Genomic DNA, 24,664 nt, shown 5'->3' with positions numbered 1-24,664 from the left:
ACTGGGACCCTGGGGCTCTGCAAAACCTAAACTACTTCCTATCTGGCCCCATAAGGAAGAAGTTGGCAGACGCCCTCCTAGAGTCGCTCTGAGCTCTCCCACCTTTATTCACTGGAATCCTAAAGTCCTAGACATAGGTTAAATAAAACATAAAACATCAATACAGTGAAATCTTATGCAATCATTACAAATGGTGTTTACTAAGAGTTTCCTAATGGTCTAGGATAAATTTATTGTAACGCTAAAGATGAAGTAAAAGAAACTGCAAATGCAGTCTCATTACATCAACGCAGAAATGTACGTGCAGAGAAAAACAGACTGACAGGCAATACACCAAAGAGTTATCACTGATTGTGATAAAATCTTGAATAATCTTTTCTTCTTTTTGCTTTTTTTAGTTGGCCTCTACAAAGAATGTATATTCTACTTTAAGCTGGAAAATACTAACTTTCTAAATGAAAAAACAAAACCTGAACCCTAACAATTTAATGAGTACTACGTACCAGTTTCCCTTTCTGCATCTCAGAAAAGTGGTTTCTAACTCAGCTGTTAGATATACACAAGCGCATGTTTCACTCGACCAGGCTCCTGACGATTATGGTTTATCACAATCATCGGCTAAGGACAGCGTAGCAACGGTTCTGTTCGATCTAATTCCAGCTCCTCAGTGTGGCGGTTTACTGTAGGAGAGCCTCCCGCCCAGGTCAGATGACGGTCATCTGATGACCACCAGGTGCAGCTCTGGCCTTTTGACACCAACGTCCACCTGATGGTGACCGTGTTCCTTTGAGTTGTTTTTCACAATGTGTCCTGCTAAACACTTACTTTTACAAGTTTTCATCACAGCCTGACTCCAAAAACGATCTCAGGCAGCTCCTGAGATAAGGCATCATGTCGTGGTAGGGTGACAGTCCACTCCCCGGTCAGAGGGCAGGGACCCACTCTAGAATTCTCAAGAGCTTACTGGCGTCTGAGGGAAAGCAGCTTTTCTAGTGGACGCCACATCCCTCCTGACCAAGATGGAAAAGAGAGGGCCAGAGACGCAGGCGAGGAACATCCACTCACTGCGTTGGGGGCAGGTGTGCGGGAGCGAGGGTGAAGGGTGTGCGGCCCAGATTCCCTTTCAGGCTCTTTGTGGCTTCTCTTCTCCCTCCCTCCTGTGTCTCCACTCAGCTGCCCTAAAGCCTGGACAAACGCTCCATGAGAGGCCTGCCTAGCCATCCCCAGCCCAGGGTGGGTGGAGGCACGGAACCCACTTGGCCCTCGCAGCGTCATTCTGGGGTTGGGGCAGGAAGCGGGTGGGGCAGGAAGTCCTGGAGGGACTGCCTGCTCCACTGTGGGGGCTCCTGCCCACAGATTCCCACCTTCCCACTCCAGCCTGCGACCAGGTGGCAACCAGATCAGGCTGTGGAAGGGCCTGGGTACAGCCACACCATCATTTCGTGGACTATCTCCCTACAACACTGCTCTTGGTCACGTGCCCGCGTAGACACCATCCAGGTTCTCCCCACCAGTCCTCCAAGTCAAGGTCGGTGGCTCAGCACCCAGAACACCCACATGGGCCACGGGCCACCCCTGGCCTTCACCCCTTCCCACATCTTCCTATGGGATCAGGCTGATGCACGCGTTCACTCTTCTCAGACACGGGTGTTACCCCTGGCACCGCCCGTGCCATGTGCCGCCTGTCTGTGCTGCTCTTCAAACCCTGCCACCTGCTGGGCTCCCGCTGGGCTGAGACTCCTCCACGACGTTCTCTCGCAAGCCCTCAGCCATCAGAGTGTCCCTGTCCCTGGGAACATGAGAGCCTCTGGTGCATGTACATGTTCAGTCCTGACCACGCGTTGCGTGCAACGCTCAGACGCCTTCTGCCTTGTGTTGAGCTCCCACATACATCATTAATTTTCAGGCCACAGCTTGTCTCCTCAGCTAGACTGTGGACCTGGGAGGGCACACGCTTCTGTGCATCTCCTACAGTGCTGGGCGTAGGTCTGAAGTACACAGTGGGATTGAGTAAATTATCTTGCAGACAATGAACAGAATGAGTGAACTCCTGAGTCCTCTGGACCAGTGGTCTTCCTGTGGTCACGTCCAATGGACCTATAAGGGTTGCCGATGGCCACCAAGCACTGTGGGCAGTTACCAAGAAAATTCACAAACCACCCAGGGAGTGAAGACCCACCCTCAACGAGCTGCACCAGAGGGGAGATGGAAGACGGCAGAAGCCATGAGTCCTCCTGGCAGGTGGGCGTCCCTCGGCCTGAGCTTCGGCCTCTTCCCCACGTCCCAGGAATGTGGATGTGTGACCCTGAGGAAGCAGCACCTCTGCCGACCTCTCCCTGCAGGCGGGAGAGTCCATCTCTCTGAGTTGCCTGTCCTTCTGTCCTGTTCTCCGTGCCCCGTGCTGCTGCTCTGAGCTCCTCAACGTCCCCTTCCAGCTTGATCCAGGCTGCAGCTGCCCTCCTCTGCCGCAAATCCGTGTTCCTTCTTCCTGCGGCTCCACTGGCCGCGTCTGTGTATTCCTGCTTTGCAGTCCTGCCTCTTGCTTCTAGCATCTTCCTCCCTTCATTTCTCTATCGTGTGCACACACTTGCTGGTGGCCGTTCTGTAGTGTTTTTCTGTGCTGGCTATGCCCTCAGCGTTGACTTCTGCTTCTCGGGGCACAGGGGGGCACATCCCTAGGCAGGCCCTGGCCCAGGTCAGCTGGGGGATGAGCCCAGGCTGCTGAGGGGCACAGTGGGTCACCCCTTTGCCAGCCCCTCTGGGCAGCTCTCTCCCTGCGCTCACTGCTTAGGGGTAAGTCGCCCCACAGGATGCTCTCCCTGGGCTTTGGGGACGAGGGTGGGAGTGGCAGAGGGGTGCTGCTCAGCCAGCCCAGCACCGTTAACCTCTCACCCAGGGCACTGCTGAGTGGAAACACTGCTGCAGAGGCAAGGCAGCAAGTCCCAGCTTCGGTCCAAGCAAGCAGCTCGGGCTCTCGGGGGTCTCCCCAGGAGCCCATCACTGCGCTACCCCAGAGTCCACCCTTGTCTCCGGCTGCTTCTCTGGGCTTGTGCGTTTGTGTGTCAGGCCGCCCTGGTAAACAACCCTGGAAAATGTCCCCCAGAGCTTCTCCTGCCCCTCCTCGACATGTATTCCTCTCCCAGCTGCCTCCCAGAAGATTTTTGGCAAAACATAAAATGGAAAAGTAGAGAATAAAGGCGGTATGGTAGTCTGCAGCAGAAACATGGATTTGGAGGACAGAGCTCATGCGTTCCATGGTGGGTCCTGCCACTGATGCAGGGTCATTAAGGCAAATTCTACAGTTTGGAGCATCCCACCCATTTCCTCAATCGTGTTCTCGACAGCACTGGACTGCCACAAAGAGTGGAGGAGGAAAGGATCACAGTTCGTTTTACTGCCACGAATAAACTGAAAGATTAAGGTTCCACTCTAGCTCGGGATCAAAGGGCTCTCCTTGTCACGACGGCCTGAGCTCCAGGATGACCAATGCCGCTGCTTAGGCCACGCTCACAGCTGGCAGGTCGGGAGAGGGTGTTCTGGGGAATCACACAACGACAAATGAACATGCCACTGGCCCAAAAGGGAGAGCCCTTCTTTAATTCTCCGTGAGTAAAGCCCGAGCCTCAGGATGCTGAGTTTGCGCCCATCAGTCGGGTCTGTAAAGCCCAGGTCGATCCCTGGGATCCATGCCACCGGGGCCCCCTGGGGAGCCCCAGTCACGGCGGCAGGAGCCACTTACCAGCGCAGGGCAATTTTGATGGGGGTGGTGAGGCACGACGTGAACAGGTCGGCCGGGAGGTCGGGGATCATGGGCAGGAGCTCGTTGGCCTCACAGGCCGCCAGCTGAATGCAGTTCTTCATGGACGGAGGCAGGGGCATCTGCGCGAGTGGGTGGTTTGGGTTAATGGCAGCGACCTGCAGGGAAGAACAGGAAGAGAGTGTGGCTTAGTGGTCATGGACGACTGCAGCGTTGGCTGGAAACGCAACCCCGAACGAAAAGACTCACACGCAGGCTGCACGCCCTCCTGCCACACGGCCTTGCGCCCCTTACCAAGGTTCCTCCCCGACACCGCCAGGCGGGTCTCCGCCTGTAAGTTCTCTCAAGTGTTTTCTGTGTTAAGGTCCCTCCTTGCACTGTGATTATACCAACGTTTAAGCAGTATTTCCCTCGGAGTCTCATATTGGGTCTTCGTGTTTATTTTAAACTTCAGTCTTTGGGGCACCCAGGTGGCTCAGCGACTGAGTGTCTGCTTTTGGCTCAGGTCGTATTCCTGGGGTCCTGGGATCGGGTCCCACATCCATTCCCTGCATGGGGCCTGCTTCTCCCTCTGCCTGTGTCTCTGCCTCTCTGTCTCTCATGAATAAATAAATAAATAAAATCTTTTAAAAAGTTAAAAATAAACTCTAGTCTTTAGTCCAGCGTGACGTATTTTGGTGTGCTGACACGGGAGGATGTTCAGGGTATAGACAGCGGCCACCACCAAACAGCTGACGGCAGAACCACAGCAGGGGGAGGCTGGAGACACACGGAGGCTCACTGCCCCGTGGCCACCCAGCTGCTTCCATGTTCCGCGAGCTTCAGCAGACATTTCAAAACACCCTGCTAACAAGTGTGTATTAACTCTGTAACCAGGGAGGAGGGCTCTTCTGTTTTAACGCAGAATTTAATTTCTCTTTGAAGCAGGGATATTTCCTCACTGAGAGTGGTCGTAGGGGCCCTGGAAGTAAAGCGTGGGGGACATCCAAGGTTTAGGAAGACAGGGATCACACTGGTTCCTCTACATTGAGGGTGTGCCGTTCTGAAAATCAGCAGAATTCACCGAAGTTGGGAGCCTCATGCCCCGAGCCCCTTTTCCCGGCACGTGGCCTGGGACCCCTCCCAGCGACACACATCACCAGCGCTGCACTCGTGTGGCAATCTGGTCATCCCGTCACCCACCAGTGGTTCTGCTGCCCCTTTCAGAAAGATGAAGGATGAATGTGCCAGGGCCCCACCCTGGTCTGCCTGCCCCGCAGCGGCTCTGGGGGAAGGGTGTCTAGCGGGGCGCTGGGCCCAGCAGGGGCACGGAGCAGAGAGCTGTCCCCCGGGGACAGCACAATGGCAGCAGAGGGTGAGCGGATGAGTCATGTCGACTGCGAAGGGGCTCTGAGTCTCCCACACATCAGCTGCCCTGTGGGCCGGTGTGGCAGGGCAACAGGTAACAAAAATAATGAAAATTAAAACCCAGAAAATGCTGGTTGCGTGGGCCCACACAGCTTCCAGGACCGGGTCACCGGCTCATCTACAAACAGCCATGACCCACCTGGAAGGACAGCTATTAGTCGGGGGCCCGAACGCAGGTGGTGTCCGTCCCCAGAAACGAAACGCGGTGACAGCATCATCCTGCCCGCAGTCACGGGGCCCCAGGGCCAGGGACAACGATGGTGGAGCGTGTGGGCCACGGGAAGGGACCCTTGGGTTACAAGCCCCAGCGCGGCCGGCCCCCTTCCTCTCCCTCTGGACCATCAGGGCTCCGCCAGGGGCAGGAAGGCACAACACGGCGACCACCGCCGGCCGCTTTGTGTCAGGCCTGCACCCGCGGGGTGTGACTCCGTGTCTGCTCCTCACGAACAACCGCCGTGAGGTTGTCGACAGTGGTCGACCTTCCTCCGAGCTCTTTCCCAGTTACTAGCTCATGTGCTTTTTAAAACGGCCCCATGAAGTAAGTTTTGCTTCCACTCTTAGAGATCCTCCACGATGAGAGAGCAGAGCCCCCAAGGAATGGCATGTGCTACCCACCCCTCGGTCAGTGCCAGGGTCACCCAACAGGCTGCTCCCGGTTCCAGGCTGCACCGCCCCTCCGGACCCGGCCGACACCCCCAGCCCGGGACACGGGCAGGGTGCTCTGGGGGGCTTTGCCAGCCAGGTGCAGGGCATTCAGACTAAATGCAGGCAGAGCCATCTTCACCTGCTCGTGTGCAACACGCGGATGACGTGAGGTGTAATTACTACCGCTGAGCAAACCTGGTTCTTACTCTCAAATGGAAATGGAAGGTAGTAAATGGTGTAGTTTTACTGACAACCCATCCTACATCAGGAGCATTGAGCCCAGGATGCCAAATTCTACTAAATAATAAAAAATACTTAAACTTTTTAATAAAAAACCACAACTTTTAGAGGAATGGGTTTTTTGTAATGGTGGTAAAATACAGGTAACATGAAGTTTACCATTTCAACCATTTTGAGAATACAGCTCAGTGGCACCGAGTACACTCACACTGTGCAGCCATCACCAGAGACTAGGTTTTTTGTTTTTTAAACTTTTTATTTTTTTTTTAAAAGATTTTATTTATTTTTTTATGAGAGAGAGAGAGAGAGAGAGAGAGACAGGCAGAGGGAGAAGCAGGCTCCATGCAGGGAGACTGACATGAAACTTGATCCCGGGTCTCCAGGATCAGGCCCTGGGATGAAGGCAGGCGCTAAACCGCTAAGCCACCCAGGGATCCCCCGTTTTTTGTTTTTTAAGATTTTATTTATTTATTCATGAGAGACACACAGAGAGAGGCAGAGACACAGGTAGAGGGAGAAGCAGGCTCCTTGCGGGGAGCCCGATGTAAGACTCAATCCCGGGACCCCGGGGTCACACCCTGAACCAAAGGCAGACGCTCAACCACTGAGCCACCCAGGTGTCCCAAGACTGGGGTTTTTGAAGCAAACAGGGACACCTGGGTGGCTTGAGCTCAGGATGTGATCTCAGGATCATGTGACCAAGCCCTATGTCAGGTTCTGCACGGAGCAGGCTGCCTGAGGTCCTCCCTGTCCACCCACCCCTCACTGGATCAAAATAAATAACACAGCAGAGTCACACCCGAATCCTCCCCTCGCATCCCACACTCAGCTCAGCCAGTCAGCAGAGCACCTGCTGGCATGGGAGACTGCCCCAGAACCGGCTGCCAGGCCTGCAAACCTCTGGAGTCTGGTGCGCGGCAGGCTTTCAGGAGCACCAGTGCCCGCATAGAGAATGTGAACAGGGCTGAACTTCGCGGGGAAGACGCGGCCATTATGGACAAAATAGATTCCACATTCTTATTTTCCATTTCAGAGAGAAGTCTGTTTTCACAGGAGAAATCCTAGAGGTTCCTGAGTTTGAGCTTTCTGGTTTCTGATTTGTTTCCACGTTAAGATTCCTCTCTGAAGCTTTTGCACAGCAAAGGATACAGTCAACAAAACTAAAAGACAACCTACAGAATGGGAGAAGATATTTGCAAATGACGTATCAGATAAAGGGCTAGTTTCCAAGATCTATAAAGAACTTATTAAACTCAACAGCAAAGAAACAAACAATCCAATCATGAAATGGGCAAAAGACATGAAGAGAAATTTCACAGAGGAAGACATAGACATGGCCAACAAGCACATGAGAAAATGCTCTGCATCACCTGCCATCAGGGAAATACAAATCAAAACCACAATGAGATCCCACCTCACACCAGGGAGAATGGTGAAAATTAACAAGGCAGGAAACCACAAATGTTGGAGAGGATGCGGAGAAAAGGGAACCCTCTTACACTGTTGGTGGGAATGTGAACTGGTGCAGCCACTCTGGAAAACTGTGTGGAGGTTCCTCAAACAGTTAAAAATAGATCTGCCCTACGACCCAGCAATTGCACTGCTGGGGATTTACCCCAAAGATACAGATGCAATGAAACGCCGGGACACCTGCACCCCGATGTTCATAGCAGCAATGTCCACAATAGCCAAACTGTGGAAGGAGCCTCGGTGTCCAAGGAAAGATGAATGGATAAAGAAGATGTGGTTTCTGTATACAATGGAATATTACTCAGCCATTAGAAATGACAAATACCCACCATTTGCTTCAACGTGGATGGAACTGGAGGGTATTATGCTGAGTGAAGTAAGTCAATCGGAGAAGAACAAACATTATATGTTCTCATTCATTTGGGGAATATAAATAATAGTGAAAGGGAATATAAGTGAAGGGAGAAGAAATGTGTGGGAAATATCAGAAAGGGAGACAGAACATAAAGACTCCTAACTCTGGGAAATGAACTAGGGGTGGTAGAAGGGGAGGAGGGTGGGGGGGGGTGGGAGTGAATGGGTGATGGGCACTGGGGGTTATTCTGTATGTTGGTAAATTGAACACCAATAAAAAATAAATTAAAAAAAAGAAGAAAAAAAAAGAAATGAAATTAACAATAAAATAATTAAAACACCTACTAAAAAAAAAAAAAAAAAAAAAAAGATTCCTCTCTGATGGAGCTGAGAATGGACCAGCAGGCCCCCTGGCCACAAGCACAGACCCTGTGCCTCTTCCACCCTTGCTTTTTCCACGGAGTGTCTGAAATCTCACGCCCCTTGGGAGTGCAGCACTTTGTCACACCAAGGTCACCCACGTGGCACACACAGGCCCCACAGGGAGGTAAAGAGGTGGGTGGTTCACACGCTGGCCACCATGGCACAGTTCGGTGGGTTTTACAAGGCCTCCCGTAAGCGTGCAGGAGTCTGTCCTGTCCGGTCCACAAGGGGCAAGGTTGTGCAGTCTGCACCCTGGGCCTCACTGGCATTTGGCCCAAAGCCTCCAAAGTCCTGGTACAGGAGGCATTCCATGGACGCTGAAGGAGGAAATGGCAGGTACGTGGAGAAACAGCCTTACTCCAAATACAGCTGCTAGAAACTAAGTTCCCAACTCAAAATGGCATTGACAGAAACCCCGACTTCTTCACAAGCCTCTTGCAGCACATCATCATCGTATCAACGGGGACCAGGTGGTCTAGCTGCACATGAGCTGCAGTGACCTGGCATCACCTGTTCAGTAGGAAGCATTTGGTCAGGGGCCCTTCCTTCCCACCATACTGCCAGGCACACAGAAGGCAGGTGAAAACTCTGCTTTAGGGATAAGTAGGATGCTAACATTTACATTAAAAAATGGCATTCAAGGCCAAGGATTCCACCAACGAATCACTATTTTTCAGACGGGCTAACCTAGAAAGACAAATACCTATCTTAATGGATGAGGTATTTCCTACACATTATTTAATTGGTTTCGTACTGACCTTTTAATCGAACTCACTCTTTGGAAACAGCCTGCATGTATGGTAACTACCGGCAACTCAGGGAACTCTGAAAAGCCGCCCAGACACCCGCAAGAGCAGCGCCAGCATCACCCAACACGCACCTTCACCCAAGGGGGTTTCTTCTGGGGAATCTAGAGACTCAAACACATGAAACAATCTCAAGTTTCAAAGCTCACTAGAGCCTTCTGGAGGATTTGGGAAGGGTCCAGAAAACTCTGGAGATGTGATACACAGCAAGCAGATCCAACAGAGACATCTGCTCCATGTCCCACGCGTGTAGGTCACGCGGAGCTCGTGAGGGCCAGGAAACACTCATCTCAGAAAGCACTGCTGCAGGGGCCGCCGGGGGCACGCCCGCGTCTCTCATTTTCTCCATGAAAACTGACATCACACTGCTTCTTTTTCCCAAGGCATACACATGCACAAGACACCTCTATAAAGAGATGAAAGTACTGGTAACTTCAGGGGCCTGTAAAAGATGAACTTGTGAGAATAACATTGACTTGGTAATTGGTTTTGGTTACAGCAACTCCTGTGCTCAACTCAAAGACGCCTGCTTACTATGGACACCTTGCAAAGTGCAGAGAGACTGAGGTCCGTCAAGGACTCCGTGTACTGCTGACCCAGCTCCTTTCAGAGCGATGCAGCCTCTATCATGTGACACTGTCCTAAAACCAGCAGGTAAAAGCAGCAGGAATTTCTCATCAGTAACGTACATAAGTTTGCATCTTATCAAATACTAAATAGCAATGTCACAGCCCCTGGTACCCACAGCTGGGGGCCACCAGCTGTCCAGGAGACCAGGAGTCAGTCTTGTTGGATGAAGGCCTCCCTGACGCCCCGGAGCCCTCGAGCTGCCTGTCAAAGGCAGAAAAGAGCCTCTTTGTAGCACGTTTGTCACCATCACCCGGGGAGCTCCTCCGAATGGACCTTCCACTGTGCGAAGTCTTCTAGCTGTTAGCGACTGAACAGTCTTTAACATGCTCTAGAACCATTCTGTACCTCAGTGAGGATGCTTAGTTCGAATCTGCAACCAAATTCTACCCCCAGTGACTCCTACACGGTCAGCAGCCAAAGGAAAGGGGGTGCCGAGGAATCCTGCAGCCTTCTACTTCAAGAAGAGAATTTCCATTTGGCTTTGCGAATAGTGCTGCTATGAACACGTGTGTGCACGTGTCTGTGTGAACATATGTTTTCAACTCTCTTGGGTACAAGCCGGGAGTCGAATCACTGGGTTGCACCGCGGCTCCCAGTGTAACAGGTGAGGAGCCAGCAGGCTCTGTTCCAAGCGGCCGCCACACCTTGCGCTCCCGCCAGCACGTGAGGGCTCCTGAGTCCCCCATGTCCTTGCCAGCTCTGAGAATCACCCTTCTTTTCTATTCTAGATGTCCTGGTGAGTGTGAAGCGTGCCTCACTGTGGTTTTGCTCTCATCTCCCTGGAAGGGATGATCTCCTCCTACCGTCTGCTGCTGGCCAGGCCTGCCAACATCACATGCAGTAAGAATGCTGGGAGCAGACAGTCCTGCCTCGTTGCTGATCTTGGGGGGAAACAGTCTCTTACCATGAGTACGAGGACAGAGAGGCTCTCCGTCCAGCTGAAGACATTCTCCGCTTTCCCTAGTTTGCTAAGAGGTTTTTTCCCCGCTCAAAGATATTTATTTATTTATTTATTTATTTATTTATTTATTTATTTACGAGAGACGCAGAGACACAGGCAGAGGGAGAAGTAGGCTCCTCACAGGGAACCCAATGTGGGACTCGATCCACAGGCAGAGGGAGAAGTAGGCTCCTCACAGGGAACCCAATGTGGGACTCGATCCCAGAACCCCGGGATCACACCCTGAGCCAAAGGCAGACACTCAACTGCTGAGCCATCCAGGCATCCCTAAGAGGTATTATGTTTTTAACATGGAAACATGCTGGATTTTGTCAATTTTTTTTTTTTTTTTTTTTTTGCATCAACTGATCACATGGTCTTTCTTCTCTAGTCTATTGGGGTGGTGAGTCCCATTCATTGTTGTTTCTTTTTTAAATTAAGCCAGACTTGCATGTCAGGAATAATCCCACTCAGTCATCGAGTATAATTACTTTCAGAGATTACTAGAACCAATCTATTATTTGCTTGAGGATTTCTACATCTAAGTGTGTGAGAGTGGTTTGCGGTGTTTTGTTTTTCCCTTTTGTCCTGTGGGTCCCCTTCCACAGCAGGGTAACAAAATTCCCTCCTTTTTCCACCTTCTGGGCAAGCTTTGTGCACCCCCCTGGTATGAATGCTTCTTCAGATGTTTGGTGCAATTCTCCAGTGAAACCACCTGGGCCTGGAGACTTCCTTTTCAGGAACTGTTAAATTACAAATTCAGTTTCTTTAGTGGTTATTAGACTGTTCACATGATGTATCGCATCTTGGGCTGGGCTTCTGTTTGTGGTTCTGCAGGAACTGGTCCATATTTGGAAGCTGTCGAATTCCTGAGTGCGAAGTTATCCACAGTATTCCTGTACTGTTCTTTTAATGGCTGCAGGATCCGGATTCTTCCCTCCTCCCCTGTGTGTTGGTCTTGCTAGAGATTTATCTGTGCTATTGATGATTCCTGAGAAGCAGCTTTCTGCTTCCTGGGTTTTCTCTTTCTCTGTTTTCAATGCCAGTGATCTCTGCTCTTACAGCCACTCTGGTCTTTCTTTGGCTGCTCCGGGTTCATGTGGTTCTCCTCCCGTAGCTTCCTGAGGTAGCGCTGTGGCTGTGGTTCTGGGAGGTGGGGCCCTCGAGTGAAGGCCTCAGGAGTGGGGCCAGTGCCTGGTCAGAGAAGCCCCTTCCATCGAGCAAGAACACAGGGAGAAGGCCCCCACCAGCCCACGCTGGCGCCTTCACCTAGGACTCCAGCCTCCGGAATTGTGAGATGTGCATTTCTGTCTATCACAAGCCCCCGGCCTATGCTGTTCCGTTACAGTAGCCCAAACGGACTCAGGCAAGTAGGAACCTCTGACCCATCATTTATGTGTTGTTAATTTTACTCCAACGTTTTTCTGCTATCTTCCTATCACTGACTTCTAGGTGATTCTACTTGGGTTGAAGAACATACTCTGCAACTTCAATTATTTCATATTTGTTGAGGCCTGCGTTATGACCCAGGACATGCTCTATTTTAAGGAATGTCCCACGACCCTTGACAAGGATGTATATTTGCTGCTGGTGGTCCAGTGTTCAGTAATTGTCAATTAGATCCTTAGGATTGACATTTCAACACAGATGACTGTCTTGTCTCCAAAACAACACAGTTTCGTTCCCTCTGCTGCATCCGCATGCCTTCCTCCCTGAGCCATACTGCATGGACTGTTACGGCACACAGCTGGGGAGCAGGGGGGTGAGCACGTCTCCTGGCCTCTGAGCTGTGTGTGCAAGACACCACCTGTGTGGGGGGTCCCGTCCTCCATGTGGGTGGCAGCCTCCCACCCACCCTGCTCCCCCTGCGTGGCTCTGTGTTTACCTGGTTAATACAGACAGAGAAACGCTGCCACAGAGGCTCTGCTGCCCTATGCCGCCAGGGTCTTTGCAAGAGAGCGTATCTGGCCATTACCTTAGTGTCCTCTGGCTCTGGGCCGGGCTGGTGGTGGGGAGATGCCCCATGAGAGCGGACGGGCCATGCAGACCGGCCTGCACCACAACCCAGAGCACCAGCCAGGATCTGGGCTCTAGAATACTGAGCACATCCTGGTGTATTTTAAAACAGATGAAGTTAGATAAAATGATTAAGCTCTAGATTTATCTTTGGAGACACTCTCAGTTTCATGATGGCTGCAATTTGTACTTTATATTCATGAATCTGGATTAATCACTTTTTCTTTGTTTCTTTTTAAATTTGATGGAAGTTAATCAAAATCCAAACACATTCAATGAATCATGAACATATCAAAAGAAGACAATTAAAGGTAGTTTATTCAGATGTGAATGCACTTATGTGACCACAATTGTAAATATTTCCTGAATGTCTACCTCAATTGAGGCGCCCTTGACAGGTTTACATAACATATCTAAATTACAGCCGAGGACACCAGTAGAACAGATACTGCAAGACAACATACACCTTGCTGTCCGATTACCCGGTAACACTCGGCTGCGTGTGGTCAGCTGAGGACGCCGCGGGCCCCAGGAAGTGTTTGCAAGGAAGCAGAGGGGCAGTTATGCCCTGAAAGGTGATGAACTGCAACACACGCTACTAGCCCACGGGTCCACCCTGTACCATCAGCCATGAGAGCTCCAAAACGTTTCATGCAGAAAAATCACTTCTCTTCCTCCCTGAGCAGTCAGATTACAGGCAGGGAACTATAACAGCAGCTGACGGAAGAGATCTCAGGGTTCCCTATGAGCCAGTCCAGCAGAGTCTGGGGGCTGATCGAGTTCTTTCTGTTGCACAGGCGGACAATGGGATGAATTGTAAAATGCTCTGCAACAGAACATGTGGCACAAATAAAAGGGAGCTGTGCCCACCTAAGATGAGCCAGCAGCAGTGGCCCTGGCATGGGGAGCCCAGCCCTGCTCTGCACCTCCCCTGAGGCCACCTTCCCACCTACCATGGACCTTCGCTGCCCGGTGCCCACTCCCACTCGCAGTGACAGTCCTGGTGCTCTAGAGGCTGCTTTCTTACCACGGCTTTTCCACGAGCTGTTATGTTTTCTGGTCAGCATAGCAGCCCCCTAAAGCCCACTAGGGGCCAGCTGTCCCTCTGGGTCTTTTATTTCCATAAAGGATGGCTTTCTTCTCCCCAGCCAGTTGGATCCCAATTAAAGGGGCTTCTGCTGTATTTGTTTTTAGATTAAACCCACATTCTCTCTTCTATAAACAGTCGAAATGGTAATATTTCTTCTTAAATTACAAATGAAACCCTATTCTGTTTTGTGTGTGTGTGCAAGAATATCAAGTACATTATACATTTCTTATCACTATTAGTTTTGAAAACCTTTCCTATTGTGAATTCTTACTGCTTATTATACAGAAAGTATAAGGTATCGATGAGTGAACTTGACCAGTCTTTACTAAAAAGAGGGAACGAAACCGTCTAGAATGTGTGCAGAGAAGCAAGAGGCGAAGGGCGATCACCGGGCACAGCCTGGAGTGTGTGTGTGGACTGGAAGACCAGTGTCACCTGAAGATGGGTCATCGGACAGCCACTGCTCACCCATGTGCCTGGAGCCAGGTGCCCTGCTATGAGCCTCACCACTCCTCCCCAGAAAGCACTCAGGTTTTCTTTGCTAAAAAGAGTTACTGATGCACCTGGGGCAAAGCAGGGCAGCTAGTGAGGCAGCTGACATCCCAGGAAATGGGATGGCTCCTGCATGGTAACTACACCTGCAGCCAGACCCCTGAGCCCCCGGCCACTTCCCCAGCTGAGAATTCCCGCCTGCAAATGCATGGGAGCTTCATTCTTCAACATGGGAGACAGCTCAGTGTCATCACCCACCTCCAGCATAGAAAAGAACAATCTACATAAACCTAACAGAAGATTTAGCACATGGGGCAATGGACGTAATGCAGAGAAGAGGGGGGATGCTATTTGCAAGCCCACAGAGTAGCATCATTTAAAACCTAAAGGAGAACATGAACACAGCTACAGTGTAACTGACTTCTCATTTCTCTGCTACCTACAGGTGACAGCTCTGCAGCTGGAATGAAGCAGCTGCACCAGAACGATGAAGCCGGATGCGCCTCAAGCCGCTGCCAGCAGCAGTACCCCATGTCCCCATGCCAAGTGCTCAGAGAACATCACACATCCACACACGCAGACTCCTCGCAGTCAACAGTAGTCAGGACCCGCGCCTCTCTGCAGGCACGCTGGGAACTAGCCTGCAGTGTTAGGCATCACCCACGGGCACCGCAACACAAGCAGGACCCTGGCACAGACTGCAGACTGGGCTGTGAAGGCCATGGGCATCCACCTGATGTGCTGTCAGGACCGTGAGACCTCAGAACCGTTACCTACAGTTCTATAAAATGCACATTTAACAAGTTCTGAAGAGACATGAAGAGTCTGCGGTTAGTCCTTTCTTGTCAGAAGTTCTTAGTTTAACTGTGACGTAAAATGTAGTTGCTAAGATGCACGCGTGACAATGCTGCATCACGTTCAGTTCATACACAGGATCACCAACAGGAAACAGGGTGGTTCCATCACTGTGGATTCAGCAGTGCTAAAGGAGCGAGTCTGTCACTGTGGAAACGAGGGTCCACACAACAGGTCTCTGCAAGCCGGGGTGCCAGGCAGGCCAGCAGCCATGGGCTGGACAATAGTGAGCAGAGGACGGAGGGCAGATGAGGGACCGGCTTGGAGGCATCACAAGAAGAGTGTCGCAGAGCACCAGCAGGCAGGAAGAGGAGAGGAGGCCGCAGAGAGGTGGATGGAGCGGTACAGGACAGTCCTGGTATGGAGAAGACATGCTCCCCGCTGGCCACCTAGGAACAGCCGTGCACCAGTCACAGTCCCTGAAGACCGTGTTCAGGACGCAGGCTTTGTGTCTCTGGGGAACGAGGGGCGTTACTGTGCCCACCACCACACCCACTGCCATGCCCAGGTGCCTTGTAGGCCTTGCACACACACACCACACGGCTACATTCACACCCAGGTCGTCCAGTACTCGCACCCCAAGTCACCCAGGGCCAGCCACAGATAAAAAGGGAAGGCCACTTGGCAGATGTGCTGGCCCTGCCTCACCGACGGGTGTCCTGTAGCCGGCAGGAGAGAACACCAGCAGCTGCGGGTGCCAGAGCAGAGAGTAAGAGTGGCCAGGGCACTGACAGCACCATGAACAAGGCGTGGAGCGCCCCACAGACCTTCCTGACAAGCTGCTGCAGGTTTAGAAACTGGCAGAGAGCTGTCCCATCCCTTCCCGCTAGAAGCATCCAGATGTAGATACTCAGTGAAGGGCTGAGAAAGGTTACCCCACCCATCCTTCCTCAGCTTTGGCCTGGAGGGTGTGCCCTGGCAGAACCAGGAGGAAAACCAAGAAAGAGGCCAAGGTGGGGCCTGGGAAATGGCGGCTGCACCCAGCAGGCAGTGAAGGGAGACCCCAGGATGGCAGCTCCTGGAGGCGCCTTCAGGACAGCCACGCCAACAAGGAGCAGCTGGGGGGATGCCACGCAATCCCTGCAACTCTGGGAACCCAGGAAATGTGAAAGATCGAAGACAAGAAGAAATGAGAAAGTCTCCAGGAAAATCAAAGAAACAAACAAAAACTATTATAAAATGGGAACCACAGCACCCAATTCAGCCGCTCAGTGAATTGTAATCAAGTCCTCGAGTTTTTGACATTTGCCATGTTTTAGAATCAAGAAGCACCAGTGCAAGCACATTGTCTCCACCTGCAGATACTCACTAGAGGAACAAAAGAGGTTCCCTTCAGGAGCAGAGCCCTGGCGGGGTACGTGCGGCAGGGACGGCTCCACCATCGCTGGCCCATAACACCTTTTATTTTTATTTATTTTTTTTAAGATTTTATTTATTTATTCAGAGAGGAGAGAGAGAGAGAGAGAGAGAGAGAGAGAGAGAGGCAGAGACACAGGCAGAGGGAGAAGCAGGCTCCATGCAGGGAGCCCGATGTGGGACTTGATCCTGGGACCCTGGGGATCACACCCTGGGTTGAAGGTGGCGCTAAACCGCTGAGCCACCGGGGCTGCCCCATAGCACATTTTAAATGTTGGCACTAACCGTATGCTAATTTGGTAATAATAAAAATGCTTATATTAGAAAGAACATTGAAAGCAGAGACTCTCTCTCACGTTCAAATTACAAAGCAACATGAAAAATGTACAGAAGATGACTGAGTGATAGACAATGTGTTTTCCTGGCCACCATGCGGTTCTAGTCGTGACCAGTAATTTTTGCTGTGCTTTCCGGGGGGCGCCTCCTGCTGTACCAACAGTGCTCCTCGGGGGAATCTCCTGGTCCTGCCATGAGGCAAGGCCACAGAGAATGTGAAAGACGACGGCCACCCCTCCAAACATACTCCTGTCACACCTGTGCTAACATTAGCACCTTGGAGGTTCTCCGGTCCGAGTAACAATTGTCATGTGTTCTGTGCGATCACTTTCACCCTCTACCTTTTAAATGTTGGCACAACGGGCAGCCCAGGTGGCTCAGGAGTTTAGCGCCGCCTTCAACCCAGGGCGTGATCCTGGAGATCCGGGATCGAATCCCATATCAGGCTCCATGCATGGAGCTATCCTTCTAAAAAAAATGTTGGCACAACCATTTCACCTGCCAACTTCTTTCAACTCACACGTCATCATCTACCCAAAAAAGCCATTACGACGTATTGTAAGTTGACAAAGAATGTGACCAACTGCAGAGTGCGTAAGAATTATGTAAAAGAACCAAGCTAAGAGGCTATATAGGATTTCTGTTTGTGCAGCACATCATAATATGACTAAAACAAACATTAAGATATTAGCTGGGAGCCAATTTTATCATTTTAATTTCCGCTGTTTATACAAGAGACCAACTGAACAATAGCCAATCATAGTAAGTGTGATGGCAAAACACAAGACTTATCTACACTGTAATTAAAAAAAAAAGAAGGAAGATAAAAGTCAGAACTAATTATAAAACATATGGTATGACTTTGCACTGCCATCTATTTGCCACTTCAGATAACGTATTTCTCTTTTGCTCTCCCCCATGAAGAATTAGTCAATTAAACATTTTTCCCCCAAAAAAAGATGCATGGAAATCTTTTCTGTTGCGCTCACCAAAATGAACAGTTTTCTGAGGCTGAGTAAGGCTTGGCGACATGCAGAGACCACAAGGTAGTGATGGAGCAAACCTGCATGTGCAAGGCAGTTGGCGCTCAGGCCCACACCCAGGAAGCGCCCGCCTTCGGTGGGGTGCAAGGTGGGGTGCTGTGATCTGCGGAGGCGGATGTACGGTCTCCTTCACTACCCTGAAGCTCATGAATTGGGATGAAAATCAGGCAGCATTCTTTGCCATCTTCATTTACATAACATATTTTATATATAAAAAAAATCTTTTTTGAAATATTTATTAGTTGATGTGAGGAAAAGCAAATCACCTCTAGGTGCTCTGAGTCTTTAGTGCTCATTAGATAACCTGTCCCTTGGGTTAACGTGCATGAAATGCCTAAAAGCAAGGTAATAATCGAATGGTACAAGACACAGACTTCCCCTCCTATTACAGAGTACAAAAATCATGCCTTGTGGAGCGGGGTTCCATTTCCAAGGATAGAGGGCACTGTATTTCTCAGTCACTCTTATGCAATGTTCTGCATTAGGGATTTAATTTATAAATATAAAATATTAAACTGCATGACATGTTAATTTCAAGTTCTACCAAATAGAATTTCTAATTTTATTGCTGATTATTTCAGGCACATCCTCTGATGAAACATGAAAAGCACAACAATACATTAAAATTGAATAGACCCAAAAAGGCTTGAGGAACCATGTGCTTGGGACCATTTCTGTTCCGGAACTGAGAACTTCCCGCACTAGCACCAATCGGGATTCATGACCCCCTCGAGGCTACAGAATATTTTATTCCCACACTCTCGTGCAGACCACAGGATGGAGGTCTCTTAACTGAAAATGCCTCTACGATTTCTCTTCAGAATTCACTGTTTGGTTCAAACATCAAATATTAACTAAAACAACCAAGTGAAATGCCTCATCATGAGCCGAGCGCGGCACAGGCTCTCCAGCTCCTAAAACAGAAGTGACCGACGGCAAACATTTGCGTTCGTTTTCTGTATCTAGCTTAGCAGGGTGTTTCTCATTCTCTCTCTCTCTCTCTCTCATTCTCTCTCTCTCTCTCACACACACACACACACACACACACACACACACACACACACACAACAACTAAGATGTACAACTGAATGGCTCTGCCCAGATACGGGTCCATTTCTCCTACAATGTGTCTGCTTTATTAACACTTATCATGGGCAGAAACCACTGGAGCACAAGTCAACTCTGTTAATGTCATCACTTAATTTCTATTCAGATCAAATGACATGAAGTAAAATGAGACGTAAAGATATGCCCCGAAGCTCGAGCCGAATACCTCCCAAGCTGTGGCACCAAATGTTCCATGGTGCTCTGAGTGCTCTGAGAATGAAGGGGGTCGCCCCCCAACCCCAGCCTGGAGGAAACCAGTGGAAGCTCAGGGTGGGGGCGCGAGTGCCTCACCTCAAGCTCCTGCTCCCTCTGCAGGGCGAACTGTTTGAAGGACTTGACGATCAAGCCGGCATTGGAGCAGTCGTAGACGAAGATTGATGGGCTGCCCATCCACGTCTGCAGGTCATATATAGACAGAGGGATGTACTGAGTGTAGTTCTGGAAAACAAAATACAGTGCACGTGTGAGCTATGCCTCCTGGACAGGATGGCCGACCAGCAGCTGCACAACAAGGAAGGTGTGACACCCAGGGCCTGGCGGCTTGGAGGGCTGACTCACTGCCTGTACCCCTGGTACGTCATAGAGGGCAGACTAAGCCCTCCATCGTGTGCCCGCCCTGTACCCAGACGTCTGAGTGCTGCATGGCAGCCACAGTCCGACACCCAGCCCCGGAGCCCCTCAGCAGCTGCTGCCGGGTCCAGCAGCTGGAGGTGTCCAGGGAATACGGGCCCCTTCCTACAGTGAGGTTTCCTTCTGTGTGTCCTCCCACCAGGGCTTCATCATTTACCTTACTCCTTCCTCCACCCCGGGAACCACAGCCTCCTCTTACACACTTAAAGGACGTGCATGCACACCACTTCCCTGCTCATCATCTTCCTCAGTGACTTCTGCATGCTTCAAGAACATGCCATGCACCTTGCTAGCCAGGGAGATGCCCTGAGGAGCTGCCAAGGCCCCTAGATTTGCATATTTTCCCTGCTGTGTCTTCTACTCCAGAGATATCCATAAGCACTTAATCCTCCAGATGACTTAAAAATCACACTTAAGCGATACAAGTGGATTTGGCAATCTGATTTTTTCAAACCACAGAACAGAAACTTATTAATGTGAATCCATTAAGTGAAATATTTTTCTGGACACACTGTACTGTTCAGTCCTCAAAAACTCTCTTGAGTGATGACTGGTGAACATAGAGTAGGATGTTCCTCACCTCACTAAAGAAATGATGGCAATCCTCACTCAGAGGCGACGGTCTGAAGCAACCCTTCTGCACAGAACACCACCCCCATTTACCCTTCCTTGCACTGCCGGTGTGCCTGGGAGGCTGGCGGGAATCAACTCTGTATGCTTGCAGTGAAGGTGACTGTGTTTCTCACGGCTGAGCCACAAACACTGCCTCTGGTGTTGCCACAAGGACTGTGTGAACGCGGCAGGAAAACAGGGCAGAGAACAAGGGAAGGCTGTGACTGATGGGGTGGCCGGCAGAGGCTTTCTGGAAACGCACAGCAAAGCACCTGATCTAAGTCAACCTAGACAGGATGAGGCAACGTCCGGACACACAGGTATGTGCACATCAGGGAGCAGACACCTGTACCCCAAGAGGGACCCCACTCTGCTGACACTGTGCCGCTTCGCCTGGCTGACCTGCCTCCTCCTGTGCCTGGCTGGTCATCGCCGCACTACGGAAGAGAACACTTGGAAATGCTGTCCGTGAGCACTCTCACCGAAGGATTCTCCAGATGTCAATGCTCCCCTACGGAGTTTATGAAGTCAACACACGCCCGAAGTACCAGCAAGAGTTTTCTTTAATGCAATTTGACAAGCTGATTCTAAAGTTAGTGCAGAAGAGAAATGCACGAGGACTGCGCAAAAAAAAAATAACCCCTCCAAAACCACATGTCCATTTTTAAATAAAGAATAATGAGTAGGGACCCACACTACCGGATATTAAGTATACTATAAATCCACAGTAATTACAGGATGGTATTAGGGAGGGCGAGACAAAAAAACCAAAACAGAAGAGAACATCCAGAAATAGACCTACATATATAATTATAATGAAGGTGGCATTTTAACTCAGTGAAGAAAGAACAACAATTCAGTACATGACACTGTAAAATCTAGTCATTCAATCCTGCTATCTGGGATTCTACATATAAAAAAAAAATCAAATCAGGATAGATTTTAAAACTAAATATAAAACAGAATAAAAGATCTTTATTTTGGTACAAGAAAGTCCTCTTAATTCACAAAACTTAAAAGACCTAAAGAGAAATATAATAACACAAAAATTATGTAATTCTGACAAAACACACACCGATGATAAGCAATTCAGGAACAAAGTGGGTATAACACACGTGATATAGTTTTAGAGTGTATGTGTGCTCAGACCAACAATACGAAACACACAAACTGGCAGGAAATACAAACATGCAACTCTCAGAGCAGCAGGAATGATGAAGGATTATGAAGAATTTCAGGCTATCGATGAATCAATGAGAATCATCTATCCAGAACGGTGTAAAGAAATACAGAGGATGGATGGACCAGGATGTGTTCAACAAAGCACCAGTTGGTAGGTGTGTAATAAGGAAGCTTTTTAATTTTTATTATTTTTTTTGGGGGGGGGGGGACAGAAGGAGAGAGAATCTCAAGGAGACTCCCCGGCATGGAGCCCAACATGGGGCTTGATCTCATGACCCTGATATCATGACCTGAGCTGAAATCAAGAGTCAGATGCTCAACCAGCTGAGGCACCCAACCCAGGTGTCCCAAGAAGCTCTTCTAGAAGGCAATTTGGTAGCATGGACACATTTTAAAATGTACATCCCGGGATCCCTGGGTGGCGCAGAGGTTTGGCGCCTGCCTTTGGCCCAGGGTGTGATCCTGGAGACCCGGGATCGAATCCCACGTCGGGCTCCCGGTGCATGGAGCCTGCTTCTCCCTCTGCCTGTGTCTCTGCCTCTCTCTCTCTCTGTGTGTGTGTGTGTGTGTGTGTGACTATCATAAATAAAATAAAATAAAATAAAAAATAAAAAAATAAAATGTACATCCCTTTGACTTCTAGATGTCCATCCTACAGAAATACTTGCATGTACACACGGAAATGTATGTACGAGGATGTACGATACTCCTGCTGGTAAAAACCTGTCAGCTATCTAGATGCCACCGTGGAAGAGACGGCTGGCCTCTCTTTTCTCCCTCTTCTTCACCAATGCAAGTTCTCACTAAGCACATTTCCCAGCTTCCTCTGTACCTCAATCTGATCTCACAGCCAAACTCTGGCCAACGGGACCTGATCAGAAGCGATGTGTCCAAACTATCAGTGCCACCCTCCTGCTCAGCTCTTCCTTCTTCTTTCCCCTGTGGGATGTGGACATGGTGAGACATCTCCAATCAAGCAGAGGACAAGAGCAGAGGGATATAAGGGGAGTGTTGGACGGAAGGGGTCTGGGGCCCACATCCCGATGTGGCCACAGCAAGGCCCCAACGGCCTTCATGGACCATCACAGCCTATCCTGGATCCTTGCACTGCCCACATGAAGGACCATTAAGGAAAGGAGTGTCCATACAGCCACATCATGGAACACCACGCAGCCCTAAAAAAACTGGGCTTGTTACATGTAGACATGGAAAGACATCCAAGGCTTATTATGATTTAAAAAGCGCACATCTGAGAACACTGCACAGACAATGACATCATTTTAGGGAAGAAAAGGAGAAGGCTGTGTGTGTGAAGCACATGAGCCTGGCACCTGGGCTCTGCTCGTCCGCACGTAATGAGAAGCATCTGTCCAACAAACAAGTCACATAAATGGTACCAAAGGGATAAGCATCGAACTAGCAATGGCTGGGCAGGTAAAGGTGTGTGTTTCGGGGTAGAGTTGTGTTACCTTTATACTTCTGCTCTCTTGGAATCTTTTACAACAAAAATTACTTGTACTTTCTAAAAAGACAAAATGTACCAAACTACTTAAAGGAAGGAGGGAAAGGATGGCCTCCAGGGTTTACTGTATATACTTCTACGTTCATCTACTATTTTAGAACAAGCAGGCACTATTACTCGCACAAGCCTGAAGCCTTCGGCAAGCACTCCACCAGGCAGAGCCGGAAGTGGACGGGGCCTCTTGGGCATGGTGGGGAAGAGAGCCCCTCTCTGTATCCACTCCCCAGCACCCTCCCTGCACCCTCTCAGCCTGGCACTAGGGGCATCTGGGCCAATCACTGGGTGTGGGGGTGGATCCAGGCACCGTGTGATGTTTGGCAGCATCCCCGCCCGGCTGCAGATCAAGAAGGTTTCTGGACATCACCAATGCGCCCCAAGGGAGACTCTGCCCTGGTGAGAACCTTGCCTCTTACAAGAGGCGATCTCATCTACAACTGCAGCTGCGTGCTCAGGTTAGTGAGGTCGCAGAAGTGTGGAAATCTGTGCCTGCTGGGAAATACAAAATCAGCTCTATTATACCATGGAGGAAAATGAGCTTTGAGAACTAATTCTTACTAGAACAGTGCAGGTAGATCTCATTTCCCATCTCAGAAAGACCCTGGGCATTTGTCAGGCTTCAGGCCAGAATCACAGCCTGCGAACGGGCCTGCGGAGCCAGGAGCAGAGAACAGAACCAACGTCCAGTGCACAGCTGTTGCTCTGTCCCACATCATCATGGTGGAACCACCTGTGCAGGCTGGACGAGTGCGAGGCCCCTCTGTGCGCAGGAGGCCACCCGGATACCCAGGGCCCTTCATGTAGAGGTTTGGTTTCTCCTGGCAAAGCTACAAGTTCAGGGAATTCCTCAACCCAAGCATTTCTCCTTTCTCTTAAAAAAAAAAAAAAAAAAAAAAAATACTCAAGGCCATGGTTTCATTTCAAACAAAAAAAAAAACTGAAATAGGTTTTAGATAATTTATTCATTACAACCCACTTCATATGTCAGGTTATATTAAAGATCAAGAAAAAAAAGGGTCCCCTTGCTTCATGAGCCCATCTTTCAGGACTGGGTCAAGTTCAGGGGCGGTGGCACAAGGACGAGGGGGGCTTGCGGCACTTGGTTGCTGGGGAAAGTGGCGCACCTCTGAAGAAGTACCTCCCCATTTCTGAGAAGACTCGAGTGCAACTTCTGCCAGAAACCTTCAAGTGTGAGTCAGACGTTGCAGCTGCGCTCACAGCCTCCTCCCAAGGGCCTCCTGGACAGCGACCCGAGGCAGCTGCTTCCCTCTGACCTCACACATCACCCTGCGTGCCCAGCACCGCAGAGCTGTTTAAGTGCGGCCATTGGCCAAGGAGGGGGCATAGCAGATTCATCTTCTTTCCAAAGGGTGTTCTCTGAACACATCACCCAGTAGGCAGCAGCTGAAGGCCCAGAAATGTCAGGCGTAAAGAGCAGGCCTGGTGGCCTACATGTGGCTGTCAACAACTCCAGAGTGTGAGCCACAGGCAAACCCTCAGCCCCTCAAAACCCTGAAGGCTGAAGGCTCACAGCTTTGTTGACTCCTGCTCTGCCTTTATTACAGTTAAAGAACTAGTTAATCCATGAACAATTCTAAATAAATATCACTTAAATAATAGAATTTATTGGTTTTGAAAACCAATTCTCTAACACATAGTGACATTCTTGTTCTCATTCTGCTTTATATACAGTTCATTATTGATCCTGTTGAAAGATGGATCATAGAGGTTTTTAAATGCACAATTATCAAAAA

General features: G+C 50.0%; 1 protein-coding gene across 4 annotated transcripts in view; it reads right to left on the bottom strand.

Moving 5' to 3' along the window:
- RPTOR (regulatory associated protein of MTOR complex 1) overlaps nucleotides 1-24,664 on the bottom strand; it is a 333,077-nt gene that overhangs the window by 165,643 nt on the left and 142,770 nt on the right. For all 4 annotated transcript variants that reach the window (XM_072781924.1, XM_072781925.1, XM_072781923.1 and 1 more), the window contains exons 5-6: nucleotides 19,259-19,405; nucleotides 3,740-3,915 (exon numbers count right to left, since the gene is read on the bottom strand). In XM_072781924.1, the coding sequence (XP_072638025.1) occupies nucleotides 3,740-3,915; nucleotides 19,259-19,405 (323 nt within the window). The remainder of the gene's footprint in view (nucleotides 1-3,739; nucleotides 3,916-19,258; nucleotides 19,406-24,664) is intronic.

Source organism: Canis lupus, chromosome 16, assembly GCF_048164855.1.
Source record: "Canis lupus baileyi chromosome 16, mCanLup2.hap1, whole genome shotgun sequence".
NCBI classification, from domain to species: domain Eukaryota; kingdom Metazoa; phylum Chordata; class Mammalia; order Carnivora; family Canidae; genus Canis; species Canis lupus.
This window is presented reverse-complemented; position numbering and strand designations above follow the sequence as displayed.